A 24,720-nucleotide genomic window follows, 5' to 3' on the forward strand; every position below is an offset into this window, starting at 1 on the left:
CAATATCTGTAATATGTTTTTCTGAAATCCAGTGAATTCATTTGGACACATGTACTCCTTGTATTCTTATTCACATATGAAAGGAACTGAAAATCACGAATCCAACTTGTTTTGATTTGGGTCTAGACTAATTACTAAGGAACCTTTCAGCAATAATGGCCTCAAACATTTAAATATCCTCTGAAACTGCAATTCATTAAGGGACTGCTGACTCCAAGAACTATGCCACCAGTAAGGGAATGAGGTAAGAATTCTCAATCTGGATGCCAAGTTCAAAGCAAAATATCAATAATCTCCTCACTTTTGCGATATCTATAAATAAAAGTAGATGGAGAGGATAAGCAAAATAATGTTAAGTAAAAAGTGCATACAGAACTCAGAAATATTTTTTCATAAATTTGCTGCTTTAGTTAAAAAAATGCTTATAAGAAAAATAACCACTTAAAGCAAATACTAGTTACATTGTTGCATTGAGAACTTGTTGAGAGAAGAATGAGTACTGATCAACTTTCCTCACTAAAACTTAATCCTTTGTTCTGAAATTGGTTATTTTTAAGTTGAACATCTATGTTAAGCCTTGAAAATTCAAAGCAGAAAGGAAAATCACAGAAAGCCAGTAACTTCATCAATATATCTACACAGATGTTTGCTTGTAGTCTTTGGTATCCAAAACCTTTTTTCCACACATTGCACAGATGCCCTTTTTGTAGGCACAGCCCTGGCAGTAATGAGAACCTGGTTGGTGCACAGAACTTTTACAAATTCTGCAAGTGGAGAACTTATTCTTTCCATATGGATCAAATCTTGCTCTTTTTGAAGTCAAAGCTTTATTTTCATTCAGCTTTCTTCCACCACTTTCTGTGGTATTCCTTGCACCATCTTTCCATGTATCTGGAGTGATAACAATACCAAGTTTCTTTTCACATGTTTCACATACCATCCTTCCGTCTACAGTTCGCTCAAACGCTGAAGCAGTAGCAACCCAAAAACAACACTACTCTGAAACATGTTTTTAAAACCACCCATCCCCTTGCAACACCGCCATGGACTTTGATTTAATTGGTTTGGTTAAGACCCAGGAATTGTTAAGTTCTTACAAGCTTTTATAATCTCTTTGCAAGGTCACCCTATGTTTAACCAGGGGCATTTCCCAGCCCCCTAGAACTCTTAGTGGGATGATGACGATTGCACCACACCTAGGGCCCCATCTTCTCCATCCAGTTGCCTGATGTTAGATGTTGCCCTGCTACTCCGAAGAGCAAGCTAGGAAAGATGATGCCAGGAAGAGCTCATTCCTTAGCAGAGCCGAGGGCTCAGGAGTCGAGCTAAGTTCCAAACCTGGTGTTCAGCCTAAGACAGCACCGTGCCCCCACCCAGTTCCAAGAAGGGCTACGTTCACTTTGTGCCTGGCACTGTGCACAGTGCTGTACACCTCTCAGCATCCTAACAGGTCGGTATCATCTCCACGGAACAGATGCAGCCAGGGGCTTGAGAGGTTAAGTGACTTCTAAGTCACAAACCTGTGTCTGGGCCAGCTCTGGGTCTGTGACTTTATGCCCAGGTCCCTCTCAAGGAGCTGTCTCTTCCTTTCCTTTGTGTAATACATATAGACTTTTGGCACAGGGACAACTTCAGCTGATCCTGAATCCTTAGTCCTCAGCACCATGCCTGGAGAAGTCCCTGCCCTGTGGTAGGGTGAGCCACCTGTCTCCCACCCTCCCTCACTACTCAAAGGTCTTAGGGTGTTTGTGGGTAAAATCCAGAAAGCCTTCGGGGCTTCTTGTACCTCAGACCACTCCGCCTCTCTTCCCTGGCCACGGAGCTCACCCACAGCACCTTCTTTTCCTTCCTTTCCCCAGAAAAATCTCACCAGATCCTGTGACTTTCCCATGCACCACTTACTGTGCACTAGAGCCCTACTGTGCACTAGAGCCCTCCAGTCCCCTATCTACCCAGTACCTACTGCTATTCCTTCCTTGAACCACAGGTATTGGCCACCAGAGGTACCACTCTCATCTCAAAACAAAACAAAACAAAAAGAAAAGAAAACACGCGACATTACTATTACTATCACCCAGGCCACAATCCCTAACCTACCGCTGAACCCGATCCCCGCATGAGTTATCTCAGTTCCACCATTCACAATACTTCTCATACACCTCTCCACTCCTGCCCCACAGCCCTAGGATAAGCACAGGCACTGAAGCCAGAATGGCCTATGTCCCTCCTTCCCTCAACCCCAGGCCCCTTGCACTGTGTGTAGTCAGAGTAAACCGTGCTATACTGTTCCTCCTAGTACCAGGACTCCGGGGCAATGAAATCCTGCTTAGGGCACAAAGGAGCATTTCCTAGCTCTACAGACTTGCCCGGAAATGCCTGGGATTCCGGCTGTGACGTAAGCATCTATTTACTGGCCTGGCCAGTTTCAGGGCTCCAGATTCACCTTCAGGCCCGCCTCGGTCTAATGCCCAACCCAGAGAGAGCTTTCAGTTTCCCCGCAGCTATTGTCGAGGGACGCTGCCTGAAAGCCCCGCCTTGATTGGCTGCTGCGGTCGTACAGCCTTTTTTTTTCGGTCCCGCCCATACACCAAGCAGGGATTGGCCCTGGCAGCCCCGCCCAGAACCCTATAGGTGAGAGATGAGACGCCCCGCCCCCGGCAAAACCACGTGGTCCACCCAGACCAGGAAGAGAGATCCTCCAGCCATGGCCGGGGGTCGCAAGGTGGAGCTGGCGGAGGCTCTGGCCTTGGGGTCTGGCTGGAGGCATGCGTGCCACGCACTGCTTTACGCGCCCGACCCGGGGATGCTCTTCGGCCGCATCCCGCTGCGGTACGCCGTGCTGGTGAGGAGGGGAAGCTCCTGGCCTCTTCCCGCCCCAGCCCTGCACCATCCCTGGGGAGCGCCTTTTGAGCACCCCAGCCAACCCCACTTCCCCTTCCTCAGATGCAGATGCGCTTTGACGGACGCCTGGGCTTCCCAGGCGGCTTTGTGGACGCTCAGGACAGCAGCCTGGAGGACGGGCTGAACAGAGAATTGCGCGAGGAGCTCGGCGAAGCCGTGTCTGCCTTCCGTGTGGAGCGCACTGATTACCGGAGCTCACACGCCGGGGCCAGACCGCGGGTGGTGGCCCACTTCTATGCCAAGCGTCTGACCCTAGAGCAGCTGGAGGCTGTGGAAGCTGGCGCACCACAAGCCAAGGACCATGGGCTGGAGGTGGGGCCATCCCGGGTCCCTCCCTGCACCCAATTGGCCTCTCTTTCCTCAAGGGTACCCAGCCCAAGGAAAACACCCCTGGAAGGAGGTTATAACCCCTCAGACCTTGGGGTCTTCCCCAGTTTCTAGGAGTAGTTGGGATTTTGGTCATCTCTAATCAGAATAGTGCTGTCAAACCAGTCTCCCTGTGGAGGTCTGCCCTCTTCCCCCAGGATACCAGCTTCTACTGAGATCTTTCTAGAGCACATCCATCCAAATTTCTCTGCTGTTCCTTATTGATAATATGATAATGGTCAGTCGAGACACCCTAAGCACTTAACTTTGGGTCTTTGTTTTTTTAGGTAGAAAATATGGCTCATACTAAAGGCTAGGAGAGACAGATTGCATATAGAGGTATTTTCTTAAATTCTGGCACATATCAGAATCACAGGGAGGAGAAGCTATGAAAACAATGAGTACTGTGCTCACTTTGGCAACATATACTCAGTGATTCCTGAACCCCATTCTTCCAATTGCTGGTGAGAGGTGGGGCTGGAGGAAGTACTAGGTCCCAAGTGAATGTGTAGGTTCCACATTCAAGAATCTGTGCTATAGAGCCATGCCTGCATCCTAGAGGCAGGTGTCACTAAAGGTTTCAGGTAGAGAGGTAGGAGGATTAGCATTTATGGAGCTGGAGAGCATGTCTTGGGTCATTTGCATGCTCAGGATTGAGCCCAGTCTGCTTCACTGAGGTATGAGCCTTGGGGCTGGTTCTGCCTGGTTGTTAAGGGAGGTAAGACCTCTGCTCCAGAGAGATCTGTTGCAGAGGGGATTGAGGTAACGTGACAAGCTCTGTGGGGTCCAAATGTCTCCTGTCTCCTTGCTTTCACAGGTGCTGGGCCTTGTGCGGGTGCCTCTCTATACCTTGCGAGATGGTGTGGGAGGCTTGCCTGCCTTCCTGGAGAATTCATTTATTGGTGCTGCCCGGGAACAGCTACTGGAAGCCCTCCAAGACTTGGGGCTCCTAGAATCTAGCTCATTCTCAGGCCTTAAGACCCCAGCTCATCACTGAATGCAACCCTCTATGGACCCATGGAACCTGATGGGGACCTTGGTACTAGGGAGGGAAAGGGGAATGTTTTCTCTTCTGGGCCTGAGAGATGATACCAGATTAAAAGGAGATATGTGTGCAATATGTTTTGAGCAAATGGCTTTCCCAACTCATTGCATCAGGGGTAAAAATCCATAGCTCATCCCAGGGGGCCTGGCAGATTCTCAGGGTCTGCTTCCTCTTTGTGCACATGCACACACAGCTTGGAAACCCCAGGCTTGCCCATGTACAGCCTGTGACCACACACAGCCTGACCCTCTGTCCCATGATGTCCAGGTTAACCAGGAAGTGGCATGTGTGCAGCCGGCCTTGTCACCCTTCCTGCCCCTTCCTGAGAATGAGCTTCCCCCTCTCCTGCATGGCTGCTCTCTGGGGTCTAGCCCAGCCCATGTTCACTGGGGAGGGCAGAGGCAGAGGACCCTCTGCTCCCTGAGATGCCCCCACCCTTACCTGAGGGGTGACCGTGGGCTCTTGAACGTGGCAGAGTTCCTAATGGATACCTCACCCTTTCTTCCCTTGAAGATGAGCATAAGTGGTCACACAGTCTCAGGGTCTTCTTGAACTGATCATGGAGCTATCACTCAGTCCTGGTGTCTGACCTCCAGGGCTTTTGTTTTTGTATTGCCTTAGTCTCTAAGGAACTCAGCAGGGAACTGACCCAGCCCCTGAGCAGCCCTGCCACACTACAAAGAGCCTCTCAGTAAGGAAGAACTATAGCTGGGCAACTGAAGTTTTCAATTCTTTCAGCAGACACTAATTGTGTACCTAAAACTGCCAGGTACCATAAAGTGTAAGTATTCATATCTCTTGCTCTTCAAGATTCCAGAGCAAGGGTTGAGCAGACAGTAAAGTGCCAGAGAGTAAATATTTTAGGCTTTGTTGTCACAGGGTTTCAGCGGCAACTTCTTTACTCTGCCATGTCAAAATTACCTGTAAAAATCAAATCTTATGGCATTTGTCCATAAACCCAGCTAATGAGTAGACTGAGGCAGGAGGATCATAAGTCCAAGGGCAGCCTTGGCAAGTTAGCAAAATCCTGTCTCAAAAAAGTAGTAATTAAAAAAATATTGGGGTTCTAGCTCAGTGGTAGAGCACCCCTGGGCTTAATCCTCAGAAAACAAACAACAAAAATACTAATGCATAAATCTATTTGTGTTACTGTAGCCCAATAAGAAACTAATGAAAGAGCAGTTGCCTAGCCTCTGATCTATAGATTACTAAATGTCTGCTCTGGGAAGGAAGTAAGGTTAATAATTTATTTGTGCCTGTTTACTTGTTAAGTTCACAAGCAAATAAATAAGCTATGATATAGTCCCATTTTGGTACTTTTAAATTAGTTGGGCTGGTTTGCAAGGGTCCTATTTGGTGAACATTGCAGATAAGAGAAGGAAGTGATCACATAGGCAGGAAGTGATTTTGACACAGTGAGAAGCATGTGTCAAGGCTTTGAGGGGGGAAGAGTCTTGGCACACCATCCCAAAACTTAATATTTTAAGCAATAACCATTTCATTAGATTTCATGATTCTGTGGATCAGAAATGTTTAAGGGGCCCTGCGGTAACTGCTCCACATGACTCGGTTGCAGATCCTTTGAACAGGCCTGATGGTTTTGGGCTGGCAGATAGGTGTCTGCAGTGTCCTCACCTTCCGTCACGGGTCTAGCACCATGGCAGGGACGAAGGGAAGACTGGGCAGAGTGGGACCAGCATTCCTGTGTGTGGCCTCAGCAACATGGTCTAGGTAGGTGGAATCCCTCATGATAACTCATGACTCCCAGAGAGGTATCCTGGGGACCGAGATAGAAACCCAAAGCCTGATGTGGCCATGGAACCTGCATAGTGTCACTTTTGTCACACTGTTGGTCAAGCAAGTCATTTAAGGTCAGCTAACATTCAAGTGGGGATTAGGCTCTATTTTTTGATGGGAGGTGAGGGATCAGGTAGAGAAATAGCAAAGAATTTGTATAAAACTTGGACCGAGTAAGATGGTCTAGGAAGAAAAGTGTCTTTAGGCAAAGGTAAGCAGAGGGCTAAAGCAGCAGAACTAGGTTGGAGCCAGGTGGCACAGGGTCTTCAAGCCATAGTGAGGAGTCTGGTGTTTGTTCCAACTACTGCCGTTTGGAATATGGACCAGGAGGGGACAGAAGAGGAAGGAGGAGACAGAGTGGGGTCCAGGGTAGAAGGTGGTGACCTGCACCAGGGTGTGGATATGGATGGAAGTGGAGGTACTGGAGAGTGGTCAAGGTGGGGTCATTGGCAGGGCCTGCTGATGGACTGGTTGCTGGAGGAGGACGGTGAGGGAAGAGGAGTGCTCGAGAATGACTATTAGGTGTGTGTCTTGAGGCATGCAAGTTGTGAAAGACTGCTGGGTAGATAGCATAGTACATTTTCATGGCTCTAATTGAGTATCAGAGCCTAGCTGATTGTGTTTTTTTCAACATGGGTGAGGATAATCTTAGAGGGCATGAAGTCCTCCTTCCTTATCAGAAGCAAGCTGGTTAAGCACAGCAGAATGGCAGGGCAAGGTGGAGCTGCAAGGTGGTCTGCTAGAGTGGGAAGCTAGGCCCTGGGCTGGGTGCATGCATGGCCCTGGGACTGAGCACACACCTGCTTCCCCCTCACCAGTGTGCAGAGGCTGCTGAGCTGGGGTTTTGCAGGGGACTCAAAGACAAGGAGAGAGATGAAGCGGTCGGGATGACAGGCAGATGAGAAATAATGATGGGATGTGGGGCCAAGGTTTAATCTGGATAAAAGGAGACATGAACAGTGCCGTGGACTAGGAAATGAGAAGTCTGGCTGAGGCAGGAGCTCCAGCAAGGTGAGGGGGAGGGGAAGGTGTATTTGAGCCAGAGATGAGTATTTTGGACATAGAGAGGTGGGGCGATCTTAGGTAAAGTCAAGGTCCAGGTCAGGACAGGGGATGGTTGGCCAGAGCTAGTGAGGTCAGAGGGTGGAATAAGCATCTAAATGGGTGAGGAGTCCAGACTCAGAGATGTTGGAGAGGATGGTGTGAATCAAGAGCCAGCATCCTCAGTGACCGAGACAAGTGACCACTAGACCAGTGACTGCTGCCAAGACGTGAAAGTGGGCATGTCAGGACCCAGCCTCCCAGGAAAGAGGCAGTTGAAGTTGGGGATGGGCGTGGTCTGGAAGTGCAATGGAGAGCCACATGGGCCCCAGGGGCAGCTCCTGGCCTTTGAAGTTTGGGGAGCATTATGGGGAGCAGTGGTAAAGATCCAGTAGATTCTGAAGGGGTTAGTTACTCTGTCGTCTTCTCTACACCTGTCCCTTTTGTCCCCTGCTATCTAAACTCTGAGGGTGGAAACCAGAGACAAGGGACCAATGAGTGTCACCAGGATGGACCAGCTTCATCTGTCTTGACACCTCTGGGCCTCATCATCTCTGTGAAGGTCGGAAGGACCCTGTAACTGAGAGACCAGAGAAAGTCACCTGTGGTCCCTCCTCTAACAGGCCCCTCAGCTCAGGACTGGGCCCCATGTGATGGCACCCAGAACTCATCCTCAGATTCAATCTGGTCTGATGTTGTTCACCAGTTTTTAGGTCCTTACAGACTTCTATCTCCATTAAACTTCCTTTGGTCCCTGGAGATGGTGAGGGGAGGTGTCCATAAGTGTGTGAATTCTCCAGCAAATGTACCCACCAGGCAGTAGGTGACTTCTCCACCAGCCATCATAAAAGTGGTTGATTGGTGCTTTGAGTTAATGTCACCGGCTTGTTCCCAGCAGTGTGCAGATGGACCAGAGGAGGAGAGGCTAGCTCAGACTCTGCATTTCTCCTCTTCCCACCTCCTCCCATCCTGCTGAGGGCTGAATAAGCCAGGGTTGGCTGCCACTCAGATGCTCCCTGGCCCTGTGCAGTCCAGCCCTGTGGGGTGGAAAGAAGATGGAGGCTCCATGCCACACCCCACTGCCCCCCGCTGCAGCCTCTGCTAACTGCTGTGAGGACTGTGAGCTCAACTCTCGACCTCCTTTCCTTATCTGAAGGGTTGGGCTGTGGATCCTGGGGTGAGGGTTAATGGAGGTGGCACTGGGCATGAGCTTTGGAGAGATGCACAGAACTGGATCAGCACAGGACCCCAGTTCCCTCTTGCTCCTTAGTGGATGTGCTTCTGAGAAGGGGAGAGGCCCAGGCCACCTCCCTGCCTGTCAGCATAATCAGCCAGGCGTTTTCCACGTGTCAACCCTGCCTTTTCCCTGCAGCATGCTGGCTGCTGGGGCAGAGAAGACACTTTAGGGCTGCCTCTCATCCTGAGCCAAAGTGCATCTGCTACTTCTGGGCTGAAACATTTGGGAAAAGAGTGACTGTGCCCTACAAGGCCAGTGAATGAGGGGAAAGCAGGATTTCCATGAGTTTATTGCACGGAAAACATTTAAACCCTGTACCCCACACAGACCAGAGAAGAGGGTGACAGGTTGGCAAATAATGGGGGTAATGCATTCCACCTGTGATTGAATTCACAGTTGGCATCAATTTGAGCCAAATTAAATGATTCTGGGTCATGTTCCTTTACATAGGGACGGAAGTCAGGATGTTGGGCTTGTATTTAAAACACTGTCACTGTGGTGGGTTGACAGATCTGGTTCCATGAGAATGTTATAGGTCAGATAGACTCCATTTTGCTCTGAGACTCCATGTTATGTAGGAAATAAGCATCTCCCATGGGAACACCCCGCCTCTGTGCCTATCATCAGTTACTTAGCATGACATGTTTAGCAATATAAAATGACAATTCTTATGAGAAGAAAAATTGTTTTCTCTTGATTCCTATTGCTCCTAAACAATGTACCATGTGAACAGTGATTGTGTGGATGTTAGTAACCATTCTTTAGTTTGTACCTAGGTAAGGGTCATTTTGACCCACTTCCCCCTCTGTTGATGATCTCATGATGTTAGTTTGTAATTTCAAGTCATAGCAACAGACACTTATGATTGATGTGATTTTTGGTATGAGAACCCCTACAACCCTATGTTTGGGGTTGTTCTTCCAATAGCCATGTTTTGGGGGCATTGTGTGAGACAATCAGCCGGCCGGCTTAATAAAGACTCTCAAATTTGGACTTTGATTGGTCTGTTCTTAAATTGCTCCCCATAACATCACTATTGAGGCAAGAATGAATGGATAAGGAAAAGGAGGAAGACTGTCCTCCATGGATTTCTAACCACAGGACCCCTTCCCTTTCACCTTACTTACTCCAAAAAGAAACCACTTGGCCTTCTCCTGGGTGCCCCTCTCCCTCTGACCTGCAGGAATGTGGCAGTTCCTGCTCCCTCAGTGGTGGACAGTCTGGCAGAGACCACGTGGGCAGAGACAAGCACACCCACAGCCCCACTCACACTTGCTCCCACACCCGTGAAGAGCAGAAGTAGTGAACGGCCCAGGAAGGAGTGAGACACACAGGAAGCTCCTCACCCGTCAGCTCCAGGGCCCCATGGCCTCTGTGTGCCTAGGTTTTCCCCATAGTGCCCGCTCCCCTGATGGCTGTGGCAAGCCCCAGCCCACCCAGGGCCCAGCACAGGCTCTCCTCTGCCCTGCAATGGTCAAGGATGCTGTGCTGCCACTGAGCCCGGCAAGCACTTCCTGGGGTTTCCACAATTATCAAGAGCCCCCAGCAGGACTCCTGTTCCCCACATGCCCAGGCCCCACCCTAGGCTTCTGGAAGGACAGACCAGGCAGATGTACAACATCCTAGTATCTAGTCCTGATTCCGGGGTGAGTGCTGGCAAAGGCCTGTTGAACAGGGAGGAGAGAAAGAGTGAATGACTTGTGTTGGAGACAAAAGAGTGGAAAAATTGCCTCCAATCCATGTCAGTAAACAGGAAATAACATTGGGTCTATTCCCACATGCTACAAAATTGGAAGGGAAGTGAACTCTGAATGTCCATGATAAAGATAATGAAAAGCTTGCTCTGGAAAATATACTCCTGGGCACAGAAACAGTAGCTGATTTTTTTTTTTTTTTTTTTTTTTTTTTTTTTTTGGTACCAGTGATTGAATCCAGGGGTGCCACATTCCTGGCCTTTTTATTTTTTATTTTTTTTTAATTTTGAGACAGGGTCTTTTTAAGCTGCCTAGAGCCTCACTAAGTTGCTGAGGCTGGCTTTGAACTTGTGATTTTCCTGCCTCAGCTGCTGGGATGGCAGTATGTGCCACCACACCTGGCTGCTCAGGGAATTTAAGGAAGACTGAAATGAGATGCAAGAGGAGATAAGGCTTGTAGACAATTGGCAGCACCAAGGGAGGGAGCTGAGGAGATGAACCTGTCAGAAAACAACACACCAATAAGAAGTACCTCTAATGCAGAAAGCAGACTTACTAAAATGCCCTAATACCGTAAGAAAAAGTACAAAGCAAGGAAAGTTGCCAGAGGTCGTGATAGAAATAGAGATCAAACGGTGGAAATTCAGCATACTGTTATTTGATAAAATGGAAACAGGAACTGGCAGGATACACCATAAAAGGACAAGATATTAGGATGAGCAAGAAGAAATCTTCCCTAAAATGTAAGAACCTCCAAATGTAGGTTGGCAGAACTCACCATTCAGTGGAATAAAGATGGCGGTAGAAAATAATCTCAGAGTGTTTTTCATTTCCAGGACATTTGTGAGGTAGGAAAATGAGATCACTTAGTGTAGAACTAAGTTCATATCTGCTGTGGTGGTGTAGATCTGAGGTGTCCCTGCAAAGCTCATGTGTGAGGCAATGCAAGAATTTTCGGAGGTGAAATGATTAGATTATCGGAGAGTTAGCCTGATCAGTGGGTTAAGCCACTGACGAATTAACTGGGTGGTAACTTTAGACAGGCAAGGCGTGGCTAGAGGACGCAGGTCGCTGGGGGCATGCCATTGAGGTTTATATTTTGTCCCTAGTGAGAGGAGCCTGGTTACCATGTCCTGAGCTGCTTTCCTCTGCCACACCCCTCTGCCAGGAAGTTCCCGCTCCTCTCAGGCCCAGAGCTTTGGAGTCAGCTGACCATGGACTGAACCTCTGAAACTGTGAGCCAAAACAAACTTTCTTCCTCTAAGTTGTTCTTGTCAGATCTTTGGTCACAGTGGCAAAACAACTGACTAACATCTGTCTACAATGACCTCACTGGCAAACCCATGGGTATTACCCTTGTACTCAATCTGAAAACAAGGCAGGTGTTTCTTAGCAATGTATAAGGTGAGTCCCAGTAAAGAGTGGACCGTGGCAATTGAGTGAGCTGTCAGTGAGTTGGTCATGAGTAGTACCTCCTGTTACATACTATCTAGTGCTAAGTAATTAGGTTAACGATGGCTGTCAAACAACGTAAACGGCACAAATTGAAAGAGAATATGCATAATGTAAAAGTAAAAAAATAATTTGATTAATATGCTAACCTCAAAATCTTAGATTACTCCCCTCAAAGACAGTAAAGAAGAGAGGAGAATAATAATAAAAAGGTATTTATTTCACTGGGAAAGGAGTGGGTACTAATTGCCTTCTTAAGTTACAAAACGCTAAGTCTAGGGGAAAACCTGAAATTTTACTAGTTGTAGGGACATGCTAGCAGCATGATTCTGGTTGAACATCAAAGCGTGGGCAAAGAATGTCAGATTATGATGGCCATAAAGCAAGAAATCATCATCATTTAATAATGAAATTTGATTTGTTAAAACTATAAAAATTTTTAATTGATCCAGAGGGCCATAATAATCAGAGAATTATCATGAATTTCAGATTATATATCGCAAAATCTATTGGAAATGCAGGAATGAGGTAACAGAATAATATTAGAAGAGTTTAAACATACTTCTAATGTCTTGATGATAAATAAATGCCAGTAAGGGTATCTAGGATCCAAAAATAATAAAACCAATGATGATGATAACCACCAACATTTTGGGGGTACTCTCTGTGTGCAGGGACTATTCTGAGGTCTTTTCATGTATTAACATATTTAGTCCTTAAAACCACTTTATGGGGTAGAGATACTGTTATCTCTATAGTACAAATAAAAACGCACAGTCAACAATATAATTAATATACTTTGCCAACAAATAAATATCAATCTCTGTAACTTTAAGGATAAAATAGACCATTAAGGACTCTGGAATCATTTAGCAAGTTAGTCATATTGGGCCTTATAAAATCTCAGTAAATCCTCTTTATTCTTTTATTGAATTCTGGAAATTATAGAGTACATGCTGTGTTCTTTGACCACTATGTAGTAAAACAAATAAATCACATGGATAGACACACTGCATTTGTATTATTTTTTCAATATTAGATTTTTCTTTTTCATATTTTCAAAATCTTTTACAATACTTTTGTATTCTATGCTTATAAAATGACTAGTTAAAAAATAAAAAGAAAAATATTTCTCTTAATGAGTTTGTAAAAACCAGCCAACAAAATCTAAAGAACCAAGAACAGGATTCAGAGCTGGATGTGGGACCCATCCTAGGAAGAACATGGCAGGTAATTTGTGTAGTTAAGGGAAGATCTGTTGTCCAGCCCCAAATGAATCACTTTCTTAATGAAGATTAAATAATAGCGCACGGTGCAATGAATAAGTCATGTTGCACATTGCCTTGGAGTGGGCGAAATGCGAGAGGAAATTAAGCCTGTTTCTCATCTCAGAGGCAGCTGAGTTGCAAGTAACTTCTAAGACACAGTCGGTGGTCTCAGTGATGCCTGAGAGACAAGGAGACAGAGGTGCCATGAGGAGGCTGCTGAGCTCTTCCCCCTCCCTGGGGCATCAGGGCAGAGTCCAGGACCTGGCAATGCTCAGCGTGGAAACTAAGGGGTCCGGGTCATGACAAAACAATGTTGTGCTTAAAGCAGCACTGGGTCAGGCCTCTTCAGCACGGAATGGGAAGGTGGTTAGAAAAAAAGGCGCAGGGTTTGGGATTGTGAGCGCCTTCTGCTCGTTCATGCCCTGGATGACCTGATCAGTTAGAAGTATCCTATGGAAGGGACTGTCGGTCCCAGCCAAGCGTGGGAGGAAGGTTACAGATGAAGAGGACCTGTCTCAAAAGACAGTGGACTAGTGGGTTAGGAAGGGTTGACTTGGTGAGGCAGGCACAGGCAGAATCGAAACCTTTTTAGATCTGTTGCTTATAGGAATGAATATGGCATTTGGTTTTGCATTTAGGTCAAATGCTTTGTTCAGAATAAATTAGCCACCTAAACCGCTTGTAGAGACTCCAGCACCTTGTATGTTAAGATCTGTTCAAATGTTGGCTTCATTTCCTCATTTCCTAGAGTATGATCTGTCATTTGTCGAGATGCTTCCAACTGTTGAGGACAAAGGAGGTGAATGTTTAAAACTGAATGCATGCTTTCCATAGGTATCAGGAACCTTGTTCCCAGGCACCACTGAGAAAACGTCAATCCTCTTTTTAGGCCTATCAATTACAACTGCAGTTCACATGCTGTCCATTCCTGAAATGTCCCACTGGTCCCCAGCCCCTCCAATGCCCACTGGTCCTTCAAAACTCATCATCCCTTAAGACAGCTTTTGCCCCCCTTCTTTGGGCTGCCAAGGCAACCCGAGCATGCCTCTTCAATGCTACATATTGCACTGCCCAGCAATTACTCTTTAAATTGCTTCTGGCCCTACTAAAACACCACTTTATGTCCCCAGCATCTGTTATGTTGTTTATAAAGTAGATTCAATAAGCACTCAGTAAAAAGCTTATCGAATGCATGTTTCTTGGAAGTCCTTACTTTTAAAGAGAGTAAACAAGCCTCAATATAGAAGTTCATTTTGACTATTAATTCATAAGAATTCTTTTCCAAAGAATCTTTTCACGTTGTAGCAAATACCACTGAACTAGAATTCAAGTCTGTGGACATGTGACCTTGGACTACTCTCTAATTTTGCTGGGTCTTGGTCCCCACATTGTAAACATCTCAAGTTACTGAGCATAGAGCCTGGAACATAGTATGTGCTCAATAAATATTTATTTGAAAAAAGTAATCTGCAAAACAAATGAACAGATAGGATTAATTGTCTCAAAAGTCCTTTTTTGGCTTTCTAATCATTCAAAGAAACACTTTCCTTTACCTCATCTAATCAAACTGCTTATGCATTTTAAATTCATAGGCTACAAGTTAATTCATAAGAATGCCTGAAGGTATCCTAGCAACTGTTATCCTTCCTATCATTTAATGATGGGTGCAGTACCCATGAGCTCACCTAAGGTGCATGTTGAGGTTCAGAACTCAGCTTCTTGACATAATGTAATAATGTCCTAATGGTATGCAGAGATGCTGTTTATATTCCCTTCTACTTGTTGGCAAATGCTGTTATTTGCCTTGTGAAGGCCTGTATGTCCTTTAACAAAAATAGAACTTCCGTGATTATTTTCAATAATGCCCAACGTCAGAATAAATATCTTTATGTATTGACTACTTGGAATTTTTAAAGATAACATTGGTGAGTTGAGAGCGTCATGTTGCTTCAATTTCATGACATTATTTGAAGGGAATTAAATTAGTAAGTCCTTGCATCGGATCTGCTAGCCTGACATCTGGTGGCTGTCAGACACTAGTTGTGGTGGGAGGGTTAGGCCTGCAGTTCCTATATTGTAGCTAATTATATGACAAAAGTCTATGCTAAAAATCTCAGGCAGGTCACATTTCCCTTGGACATGTATTGGATATTTAAATTTAGATTTAGATTATTAAGATAGTATCACTCATTTATATCAGTGCATGAAGAAAGATCTGGAAGCGCACCCCTTCCTTTTGGAACTAGAAATGGACCCCAGGGGCACTTTATCACTGAGCCACATCCACAACAATTTTTTATTTTATTTTGAGACAGAGTTTTGCTAAGTTGCTGAGGCTGGCTTTGAACTTGTGATCCTCTTGCTTGCCTGCCTCCTCCCCAGTGCTAGGATTATAGGCATGCACAACTGTGTCGGGCTTGGAAGTGTTCTCTTTAAATGGGGGAGAAAACACGTTTCAAAGATAAAAATTGAAGAGAAAGAGAGAGGAGAGGGAGAGAGGTATTGCCAAAATGGCTGGGGGTAGGAGGACATATTCAGAAGGCCAGGGGCATCTGGATTCCATTAAATAGTAATTAATTGAACAACACTCCATTGAGTAATAATTATCACAATAATGCTACCTAACAGTCATCCGATCTGAACTGTGCAACATAAGCATTTATTTGGCTCATTTGTCTGGAGCCCTGCAGCCAGCCTGGAGTCAGCTGTTCTGGGCTGAGCTGGCTGGAACTAACTTGGCTCCATGTGTGTCTCATCCTCCTGGGAGTAGCCGACTAGAGCAAAGTGTTCTCTTGGTCACGTCACATTTGAGGAGCAAAGAGTAACTACAGAAAACTTTTCCAGACTTTGATCACACCTGCTAACATTCCATTGGCTAAAGCAAGTCACATGGCAGGACCAAAGTCAAGGAGTGGAAAAATGTACCTTGCCTTTTGCTAAGAGGAACTGCAAAGTCACATGATAACGAGTGTGAATGGAAAGATCATAGGAGTGAAGAATGAAGACATTAATACATGCTGGGTGTATGTCTGTGATCCCAGTGACTCTGGGGACTGAGGCCCTCAGCAACTCAGCAAGATTCTGTTTCTAAATAAAATATAAAAAAGGGATTGGAGATGAGACTCAGTGGTTAAGTGCCCTTGGGTTCAATCCCCCATACCAAAACAAAACAAAAAAAAGAAAGACATTTATACAATTCACCCAATATCTTTTTCAAAGATTCCTGTCATAGCAGGTATCATTTCCTTTCAACTTAAGTGGTAAACCAAGTCTATTAGAAGAATGGTGGATTTTTCAGGTATCATGTAAGATGACTGTTGCCTGCAATGTTATCTTTCCAGCTAGAACATTCAGGGCTTTCAAAGAACAGAACATTAAAATACAAACAAACAAACAAACAAACAAAAAACACAAGCTACTAGACTTATCCAATTATTATCCAATTGCTCTTGCCTTCATATTTATTATTAATTGAGCTTTGGGTATCTGGGTGGTTCTGATTGAATCTCTGACCAGGAAGGGAAACCTACTCCAGAACTTCATTTCAGTGACATTTGTTAGTAAATGTTGCTCTCTCATTCTGTATGGACAACAAGATGCACAAGTAGGAAAGAGCAGGTAACTCCGTGATAAGCTTCATCCCAAACTCTTCAAACAAAACCCATCTTCTCTTTCTTGATGATAAGCAAGAAAGAGAGGTTGTCCTCTTGAGTTGAGCCCTGTAGAGGCGGTTGGCACTCCCCTTGATTTCTACTGACCCATTCATTGCCAATAGGTGGTAAGGTGTTTTGACTGACTGGTTGCCTAATTCACATTGGACCAATCAGGCAGGTGCCAGACTCAATTCTGCATTACTTTCTGGGGTTTTACTCTCCAATCAGCCTTCATGGAGGTGGCCAAAATGATGGGAATTCCATAGCTTAAATGCAAAATTCATGCACAAAGTTGCAAACTCAAGACCTGACTTCCACTTTGAATGTGATTTTTGCTTAAGCAAGACCATCTACCTTTATTATACATACCACTTCAGGGAATTGTGGGCTAAGCCTCCTGTCATGACATGTAGGAAATCAAATACAATTTTGGAAATGCAAATATTTTTCCATTTGTTGATCATATTATTTAAGAACTTTGAGGTTGTTAGTAACAGAAGATCCAATTTAAACCTTTTAGCTCATATACCTGGAAAACTCAGAGATATGTGGGTTTCAGGATCATTTAATACAGGACCTCAATGACTCGATTTTTTTTCCTCTTGAGTCTAATATGTGTAGTGAGAACTCCATCTCAAGGTTGGTTCCCCTTATCTGTATCCAAGGGAGAATCCTTGGCCACCCCTGAACCAATCGCTGTGGTCAGAGGAAGGCTACACGCTGATTGACTTTAATGACCTAAATTGGTCACTGTGTCGAGAGGAATAAGATTAAGTGGGGGTTCGATTCTCTTCACATTTCATGGCTGCTCTTCAATGAGGAGGGGAAGAAAGCTATAGTGTCTGAATAATGGCACCATGTAAAGCAAAAACATTGTCTCTGAATTAAGTACATGATTTTTTTTTTTTTGACAAAGTATGAAAGGGACAAGACAAAACTTGTATTGTTCTGCCTGATTTTAAACAATTCCCTGGAATCAAAAGATTTATGTGAAACCATTGATTCTCTTTCAGTCTCCCCACTTCCACCCGTATTTTATAAGACACTGAAGTCAGAAAGGGACTTTGTAATTATATGCCACGTTTGCTAGATAAGATAGTTAATCTCCTGTCCCTAGTTTTGTTGTTTGGAATACTTGGGCAGAAATAAAAGAGTCAAAGGGCCTCTCTGTCAGTCATCACTGTTCTACTTTAAGTCGAAAATGAATATTGCAACCCCAGCAGCAATATCTCAAACTGTCAATTAAAAATAAAATCACAAGGGCTGGGGAGATAGCTCAGCTGGTAGACTGCTTGCCTCACAAGCACATGGCCCTCGGTTCGATCCCCAGTACCGCAGAGAAGAAAAAAAAATCATAAAATCAGCCATAAAGAGTGTTTTGAAGCATTTATTTGCTTAAGTGACTATAAAATTAGTCATTTGGTTAGGCTTCAAATTGATGGCAGCCTTGTGGATTTATTTCAGGGGCTGTACTTGGCCAGAACACTTCGACATCAGTTTGTCATCCTTAAACCAAAACCTTATCAGGTCTTTAACAACTGACCAGGCCCACACCTCTTCCTCTTGGAGATCTGAGGCACCTTATGCAGGGCAACACTTTAGGACCCCCTGAGACTGTGTTGGGCACACATGAGCCACCTGTGCTCCCTCCGAATCCTCCGCTGTCCTCAGGGTAGTTGACCTAAATGATTTTACTTTGTATTTTCCTCCAGTTACCCTATATTTTCTTCTTGTTTCTCTCTCTTGTTTGCTTCCTTGTTCATCACTGAATAGATCAATATTCTACGGGTTTAAATTTAATTTTTATAGTTGTTACTCTTAAGGTCATATTGATATTCATATACCCCTATGGGAATGAATACAATATATATCTAATGGAAATATGTCTATTATATAATGTAACTATACATAACTATGTTATACAACTATAGGGAAGCCCTGTCTCAAAACAAAGTTAAAAATGTCAATTAGAAGGTTAAAATTGAGAAGTCTGATTTAATTTCTGTTTGGGTGGCAAATCTTCTGAGCCCCCATATGGCTTAGAATATTTTATCACACTCTCACATTTACAAAGACAGTTTAGTCTGGCACAAAAATCTACATTCAAAGTTCTTTTCTCTAATAATTAAAACTCTTCTTCTCCTCTTATGACCTGGCTCTGCTAAGCCTGCATGTACCAGACCCTTGTGGTACCAGCAGTCATTTTACCAAAATGAGCCACAAAAATGAGCCACATCAGGTGTCTGACTGATTGACACCGCTGGTGAATAAAGAACTTGCTAATCGAAGGTCTACAAAACACAAACAAGAAAAAACAAAAAAACCCCAAACCTCTTCTGAAGCCAGTGGGGCTCAAACTTGTGACCTTGCTGCCTCAGCCTCCTGAGTTGCTGGGATTATAGCCACTGTGCCTGGCTGGGTTTCCTTTTAAATGCCTGAATGCTTTTAGACTTTCTCCTGTACTGGGAGATTATTAAATTTTCTCATAATGTATATAGGTGTGGATTTTTCCTGATCTTTGCTGTTTGGGACTATATAAGACCTTCCAATTTGATGCCTTATACCTTTTATTAACTTTAAGAATTTTTTTTCATTATTTCCTCAAATGTATTCTCCTCTCAGTGTTAGTGCCTCCATTTCTATTCTCTACACCCATGCCTTCACTTTTCCTTTGTATTTTCTATCTTTACTCTTTCCTTCCTGTTACCATCTAGGAAAATTTCTCAACTGATCTTTCTAATTCATAAGTTCACTTATCAATTAAATCCATCCTGTTTTTTAAATCATCTTCTTTTTATAATTATTACATTTTAAATCCTTAATATTCTCATTCATTTCTTTTGTGCTTTCTCTCTCCTGTCTCATAATGCTTATTTCTTATCTCTTTCAGTTATTATGTTTGCTTTAAGCTCTTACTCCTTAAGTTCCAATTAATATTCATTGTGCTCAATTTCTTGCTTGTAGTGGATCGTTATTTTGCCTGGAAAATTTTTTTTTAATATGATTTATGAACACAGACTTATTTCAGGTACACTATCAGGTACACTTTTATATATATATCATCTATCTAGCTATCTATATTTCATCTATCTATATGATTCTAATTAGTTGTACATGATAGTAGAATGCATTTTGACACATCATACATAAATGGAGTACAACTTTTCATTTGTCTGGTTGTACATGATGTAGATTTTACACAGGTCATGTAATCATATATGCACATAGAGTAATAATGTCCAATTCATTCTACTATCATTCCTATCCCATGCCCCCTCCCCTTCCTTCACTACTCTCTGTCTAGTCCAAAATACCTTTATTGAATACCTCTATGTAAATTACCTTCTGCATATCAGGGAAAACATTCAGCCTTTGGTTCTTTGGGGCTGGCTTATTTTACTTAGCATAATATTCTCCAATTCCATCCATTTACTGGCAAATGCCATAGTTCATTCTTTTTTAAGGCTGAGTAATATTACACTATGTTTATATACCACAGTTTCTTTATCCATTCATCTGTTGAAGGGCACCGAGTTTGGTTCCATAGTTTAGTTATTGTGAATTGAGCTGCTATAAACATTGATGTGGTTGCATCATTGTAATATGCTGATTTTAAGTCCTTTGGGTATAAACCTAGGAATGGTATGACTGGGTCAAATGGTGATTCCATTCCAAGTTTTCTGAGGAATCTCCAAACTGCTTTCCAGAGTGGTTGGATCAATCTGCAATCCCACCAGCGATGTATGAGTGTTGTATTTCTTCTGTGAAGTGTCTGTTCAGTTCCTTTGCCCATTTATTGATTGGGTTATTTTTTTGTTGTTATTTTTGAGTTCTTCATATATCCTAGAAATTACTACTATATCTAAGATGTGTGTGGAAAAGATTTTTTTGCCTGGGAAATCTTGGTCCCTATCTGCCAATGTGTTTTGCAGAAGAGTTGAATCTTTTCAGGAGGATTTAGTGGAGAGAGGAAGGGATAAGCCCCATACTCGATGCTCCAGACACTGCGTAATTTAACAGATGATTATTTTTGGTGTCACACTAGAGGCAACTTCTACAGACAATAATCTCCTAGATTAAAATCTACCATCTCTGGAATTGGGAAGAGGGGAATGAATGGATGCTAAAAACCAGTTGGTTGGTTCTGTTTTCACCAACCCTCAGCCCAGCAGGGATTTTGAAGTACTTTCAGACCTGACAACCCTGGAAGGCTGTGCCTTCTGTCTTAGTCAGCTTTTTCACTACTGTGACTAAATGATCTGACCAGCACAATTATAGAGGAGGAAAGGTTTATTGAGGACTCACAGTTTCACAGGTCTTAGTCCACAGAAGGCCAGCTCCATTCCTCAGGGCTCGAGGTGAGGCTGAACATCATGGTGGAAGAGCGTGGCGGAGGGAAGCAGCTGGCATTATCAGGAAGGGGAGAGAGAGAGAGAGTCCACTTGCCAGATACAAATATATACCCATAGCCATGACCCAATTCCCACCTCCTCCAGCCACGCCCCACCACTTCGATTAATCCCATCAGGAATGAATTCACTGATTAGGTTAATACTTTCAAAACCCAGTCATTTCTCTTCTGAACCTTCTCACATTGTCTCACACGTGAGCTTTTGGGGGACACCTCACATCCAAACCAAAACATCTACGCTGCCCGTTCCAATGATCCTTTCAAAGCCAGGCTGTGGAGAGGTAAGAGCAGAATTTAGAGACCTTCCCTAACCGTTCTGTCTATCTATTGCTGTACCCACAAAGCTGCTCTAGACAGTCTTCTCTCTTCCCCGGGGTTTTTCATGGTTTGGGGTGTGACTGATAATTTTCTTAGATCCATGTTTGCATCTGCCTCTGTGGTTGTTCTAAAGTAGGTCTTGGGGAGAGAGACCGCAGCCCCTTGATTTAGGAAGAGCCTAAACACATTCTTTGCAGACATATTTCTCATTTGTAGAAGACCAGTGTACCTCGGCATCTTCTCTCTTCAGAGAAGTGGTAGGGCGTGCGACATAAGGAGACATGGTGCAGGACCAGTACTTTTTAGAGGAGAAGAAAAAAAAATATTAAATGTTAGCTCTTACTTTCTCCTCAAATTAAGCCTAAGCTAAATCTTCTTATAGGTAATGACTCAGAAACCCTGGAAAGGACTGAAAAGGATTTAATAAATAGTTCTTGATGATTCATAGGAATATTTTACTCTGAAGTTACTTGTCTTTGAGGAATGTTGGTGTGAGGCGTTGGCTCCCAGAAAGTATGGGTGAAGGTCTGAGCACTTACTGCTTTCTCAAGTGGTTATGATAATAGTAATTAATAACTGTATTTCCCTATGCTCTGCCAAAGCAGTTGGGTATTGTAAAATACTTTAGAATAAAGCAATAAATAGATGAGTAGCTAAAGACCTTAATTAAGCTGCTTAAAATAAGGTATTTCATTCTTTTTTTAACCCAGTGTCTATAAACTTTAAAAAATAGTGTTTGAACTAATTGCTTGGGTAGATCTCAAGGATTATAATTTGCAGGAATATATTATTATACATAAATAAAAGTCCATGATTTTAAAACACATTTTATATCCATGCACCTGTTTGAGACCAAAATGTCTCCTAAATAATAGAGGAATAATAGAATTCAACTTGGCTGCCTGGTCATGGCTTGCCCTCAGCTGGCTGAGTAACCTAAGGTAAATTCCTTAATCTCTCTTTCTCTGTTTCCTGTTCTATTCAATGGATAAACTGAAATGATCTCCTAGGCCTTCTACCAGTCTAGAATTCTCTAGCATCTATAAATACACAAGAACTTTCCTACCCTGAAGAGAATAAAAAAATGCTTTGAGTTTCCCACATTATTATCGTTTTACTGATATTTTATCTAATATTGCATTATATTTTTAAACAAAGAATTGAAACAATTATATAATGAATATTCATAGACCTACCTCCTAGATGCTACTGCTAACTTATTTCACTTGCTGTACGGCATTTCTATCTGTCTCTCCATTCCCTTATCCATTCATCACTCCATCTTTCCACCATTTTCCCCCCCAGCACTGGGGATTGAGTCCTGAATCCAGGGGCAGTCTATCACTAAGCTATGTCCCCAGCCCTTTCTTATTTTGAATCAGTCTTACTAAATTGCTCGGGTTGGTCTCAAACTTGCAATCTTCCTACCTCAGCCTCCAGAATAACTGGGATTCCGGGCATGTACCACCATGCCCAACTCTATCAAATGTTTTTTGATGCATTTCAAAGTAAGTTACAGACACCAATATATTTCACTCTTAAAAATTTCAGCATGCGTATCATTAACTAGAGTTTGAACAATTATTTATTGTGTTTTTGTTTGCTTTTAAGATAAAGTTTACGTACCTTGAAATGCACTAATCTTACGTGACAAATGCATACACTTGTGTAACCCAAACCTTATCAAGATAAAGAGGGGCTGGGGAGATAGCTCAGTCAGTAGAGTGCTTGCCTTGCATGCACAAGGCCCTGGGTTTGATCCCCAGCCCCGCCAAAAAAAAAAAAAAAAGATAAAGAGTGCTGCAGCACCCCAGAAACTTCCTCCATGCTTCTCCCCAGTCAACCCCCACTTTCACCACCCCACTTCACTGTCAAAGATTAGTTTCAGATGTTCTAAAATTTAACATAAATGGAAAAATAGAGTTTGTTGTCTTGTGAGACACTCTCTTAGTGTTGACATTCACCTGTGTGCCTGCATGGAATCAGTACTTCTTGCCTTTTTATTGACAAGATAATTCCATTGTGAGAATATACAAGTTTCTTTAACTGCTCTCCTGTTGATGGGTGCTGGGCTATTCCACCCGTCTCTTCACTTTCATGAAACTTACCCTTTCTGATCCATTGCATGCTGCAGCAGATCCTTCCTGGAAAATCTTATGTACAGAGTGCTTTGCAACATTAACCTAATTTTCTCATTGGCTCAGGCCTCAGCTTTCCAAGGAGCCCTTCACACACTGGTGAACCCTGAAAGAGATACTGATGGTGGCAGTGTTGGTGCACTCCATTCTCAGGGTGGTTGGCCTAGGACTGGGGTGGTCAAAGGTTGGAGTCCTTCAACCTCCTCCTGATCTAAACTGCTAAGGCTGTTCTTGAACTTGAAATCCTCCTGCCTTGACCTTTGGAGTAGCTGGGCTTCCAAGTCCAATATATAACTCTTAAGTACAGGCTGGGAACCTGCACTTTTTAAGTTTTTCCTTTTTCTGGCAAAGCTCCATTGCATGTTGAGGATGAACACTGCCCCTAAGCCTGCCAGAAGAACTGGATTTACAAATCGAAGCTGCAACATATTTGTTCCTCGGCTTGTATTCTCCTCCTATAAAATTATGTTCTATTTTGGGTTTGGCCAAACTATGAATAAATTCATTTCTTTTTGTTTTACCACTTCCCTCTTTTGTTAACTAGACTCCTGATGCAACCTAATGACCAAATCTAGTCCATTGGGACCTCAGAGTCAAGCCTCTGGCAGTGGGTGGGCCCAGTAAAACAGTTATCTTTTAAATGGTATTCAATGATCCCAGAATCCAGGCTTACTTAACAACTTTACATTAGTTTCTCTTTCTCCACAGCCTTTCTCTGGCTTGAAAAGAATTTATAGTGTGTGTGTCCTTTTACATGTAATGTATAATACATATTATCATTTGTGCGAAGCTCCTAACATATGGCCATCTTCCCAGAAGAAGCTGAAGTGCTGTGTAGAGTTTGCCTTTCTAGACTCCCTTGCAGCTGGTGCAGATATAGTCTAGTTTCTGCCAAACTGATACATGCAGGCAGGCAGGACTTTTACCTCGGAACAGAAGGGAGGTGATGGCTTCCACACAACATATATTGCATCCAGTGACTTTCTCACCAGAACCAGTCAGTAAGGCATCACTGGGGGCCTGCTCTCTAGGTCTTGATTCCGATCCTCCAAATGGATCAACATTTTTGTGAGCTCGCCAGTATCTGTTTAGTAAATTCCTTAGCCAGAGTCTTCCATTACTTGAAACTCAGACCTTGACATGTACAACTGATATATTTCTGTTTGCTAATCTTATCAAACACTTGCATGCATTAGAAATTGTTCAAAGTACATATATAAGCTTATTTAATCACAAAAAGCTCCATGAGATAGGGATTATAATTGTGCCCATTTTACAGGTCAGGAAACTTGAAACACAGTGAGGAAACTAATATGAGTTTAAGTAATTTGCTCAAAATTATAAGCAAGGACACGATTTGAGCCAGGCTGTCTGAATGCAAATCTGAACCTTTAATCAG

The 24,720-nt window shown here is 43.5% G+C and overlaps 2 protein-coding genes across 2 annotated transcripts; one reads left to right on the forward strand and one right to left on the reverse strand.

The window, feature by feature from the left end:
- Window positions 1-414: 414 nt before the first annotated feature.
- Window positions 415-993, reverse strand: LOC306670487 (cysteine-rich PDZ-binding protein-like). Its single transcript, XM_079155116.1, has one exon. It carries the CDS (start codon window positions 938-940, stop codon window positions 635-637), a length of 306 nt encoding a protein of 101 aa, XP_079011242.1. The 5' UTR covers window positions 941-993; the 3' UTR covers window positions 415-634.
- Window positions 994-2,660: 1,667 nt separating this feature from the next.
- Window positions 2,661-4,387, forward strand: LOC306638154 (U8 snoRNA-decapping enzyme). The gene is made up of 3 exons (XM_079101327.1): window positions 2,661-2,842; window positions 2,944-3,213; window positions 4,085-4,387. The coding sequence occupies exons 1-3, from the start codon at window positions 2,705-2,707 to the stop codon at window positions 4,262-4,264; spliced, it is 588 nt and encodes a 195-aa protein (XP_078957453.1). The 5' UTR covers window positions 2,661-2,704; the 3' UTR covers window positions 4,265-4,387.
- Window positions 4,388-24,720: the final 20,333 nt, after the last annotated feature.

The sequence above is a fragment of the Sciurus vulgaris genome (assembly GCF_902686455.1).
Source record: "Sciurus vulgaris genome assembly, chromosome: 10".
In the NCBI taxonomy this organism is placed as follows: Eukaryota; Metazoa; Chordata; class Mammalia; order Rodentia; family Sciuridae; genus Sciurus; species Sciurus vulgaris.

Excerpts from the sequence above, each read along its gene's own strand:
- LOC306670487 (XM_079155116.1), bottom strand. The coding sequence starts at position 940 with ATGGTATGTGAAACATGTGAAAAGAAACTTGGTATTGTTATCACTCCA.
- LOC306638154 (XM_079101327.1), top strand. The coding sequence starts at position 2,705 with ATGGCCGGGGGTCGCAAGGTGGAGCTGGCGGAGGCTCTGGCCTTGGGG. Across the intron at positions 2,843-2,943 it reads CGCTGCGGTACGCCGTGCTG|ATGCAGATGCGCTTTGACGG; the intron begins GTGAGGAGGGGA and ends CCCCTTCCTCAG. Across the intron at positions 3,214-4,084 it reads CCAAGGACCATGGGCTGGAG|GTGCTGGGCCTTGTGCGGGT; the intron begins GTGGGGCCATCC and ends TTGCTTTCACAG.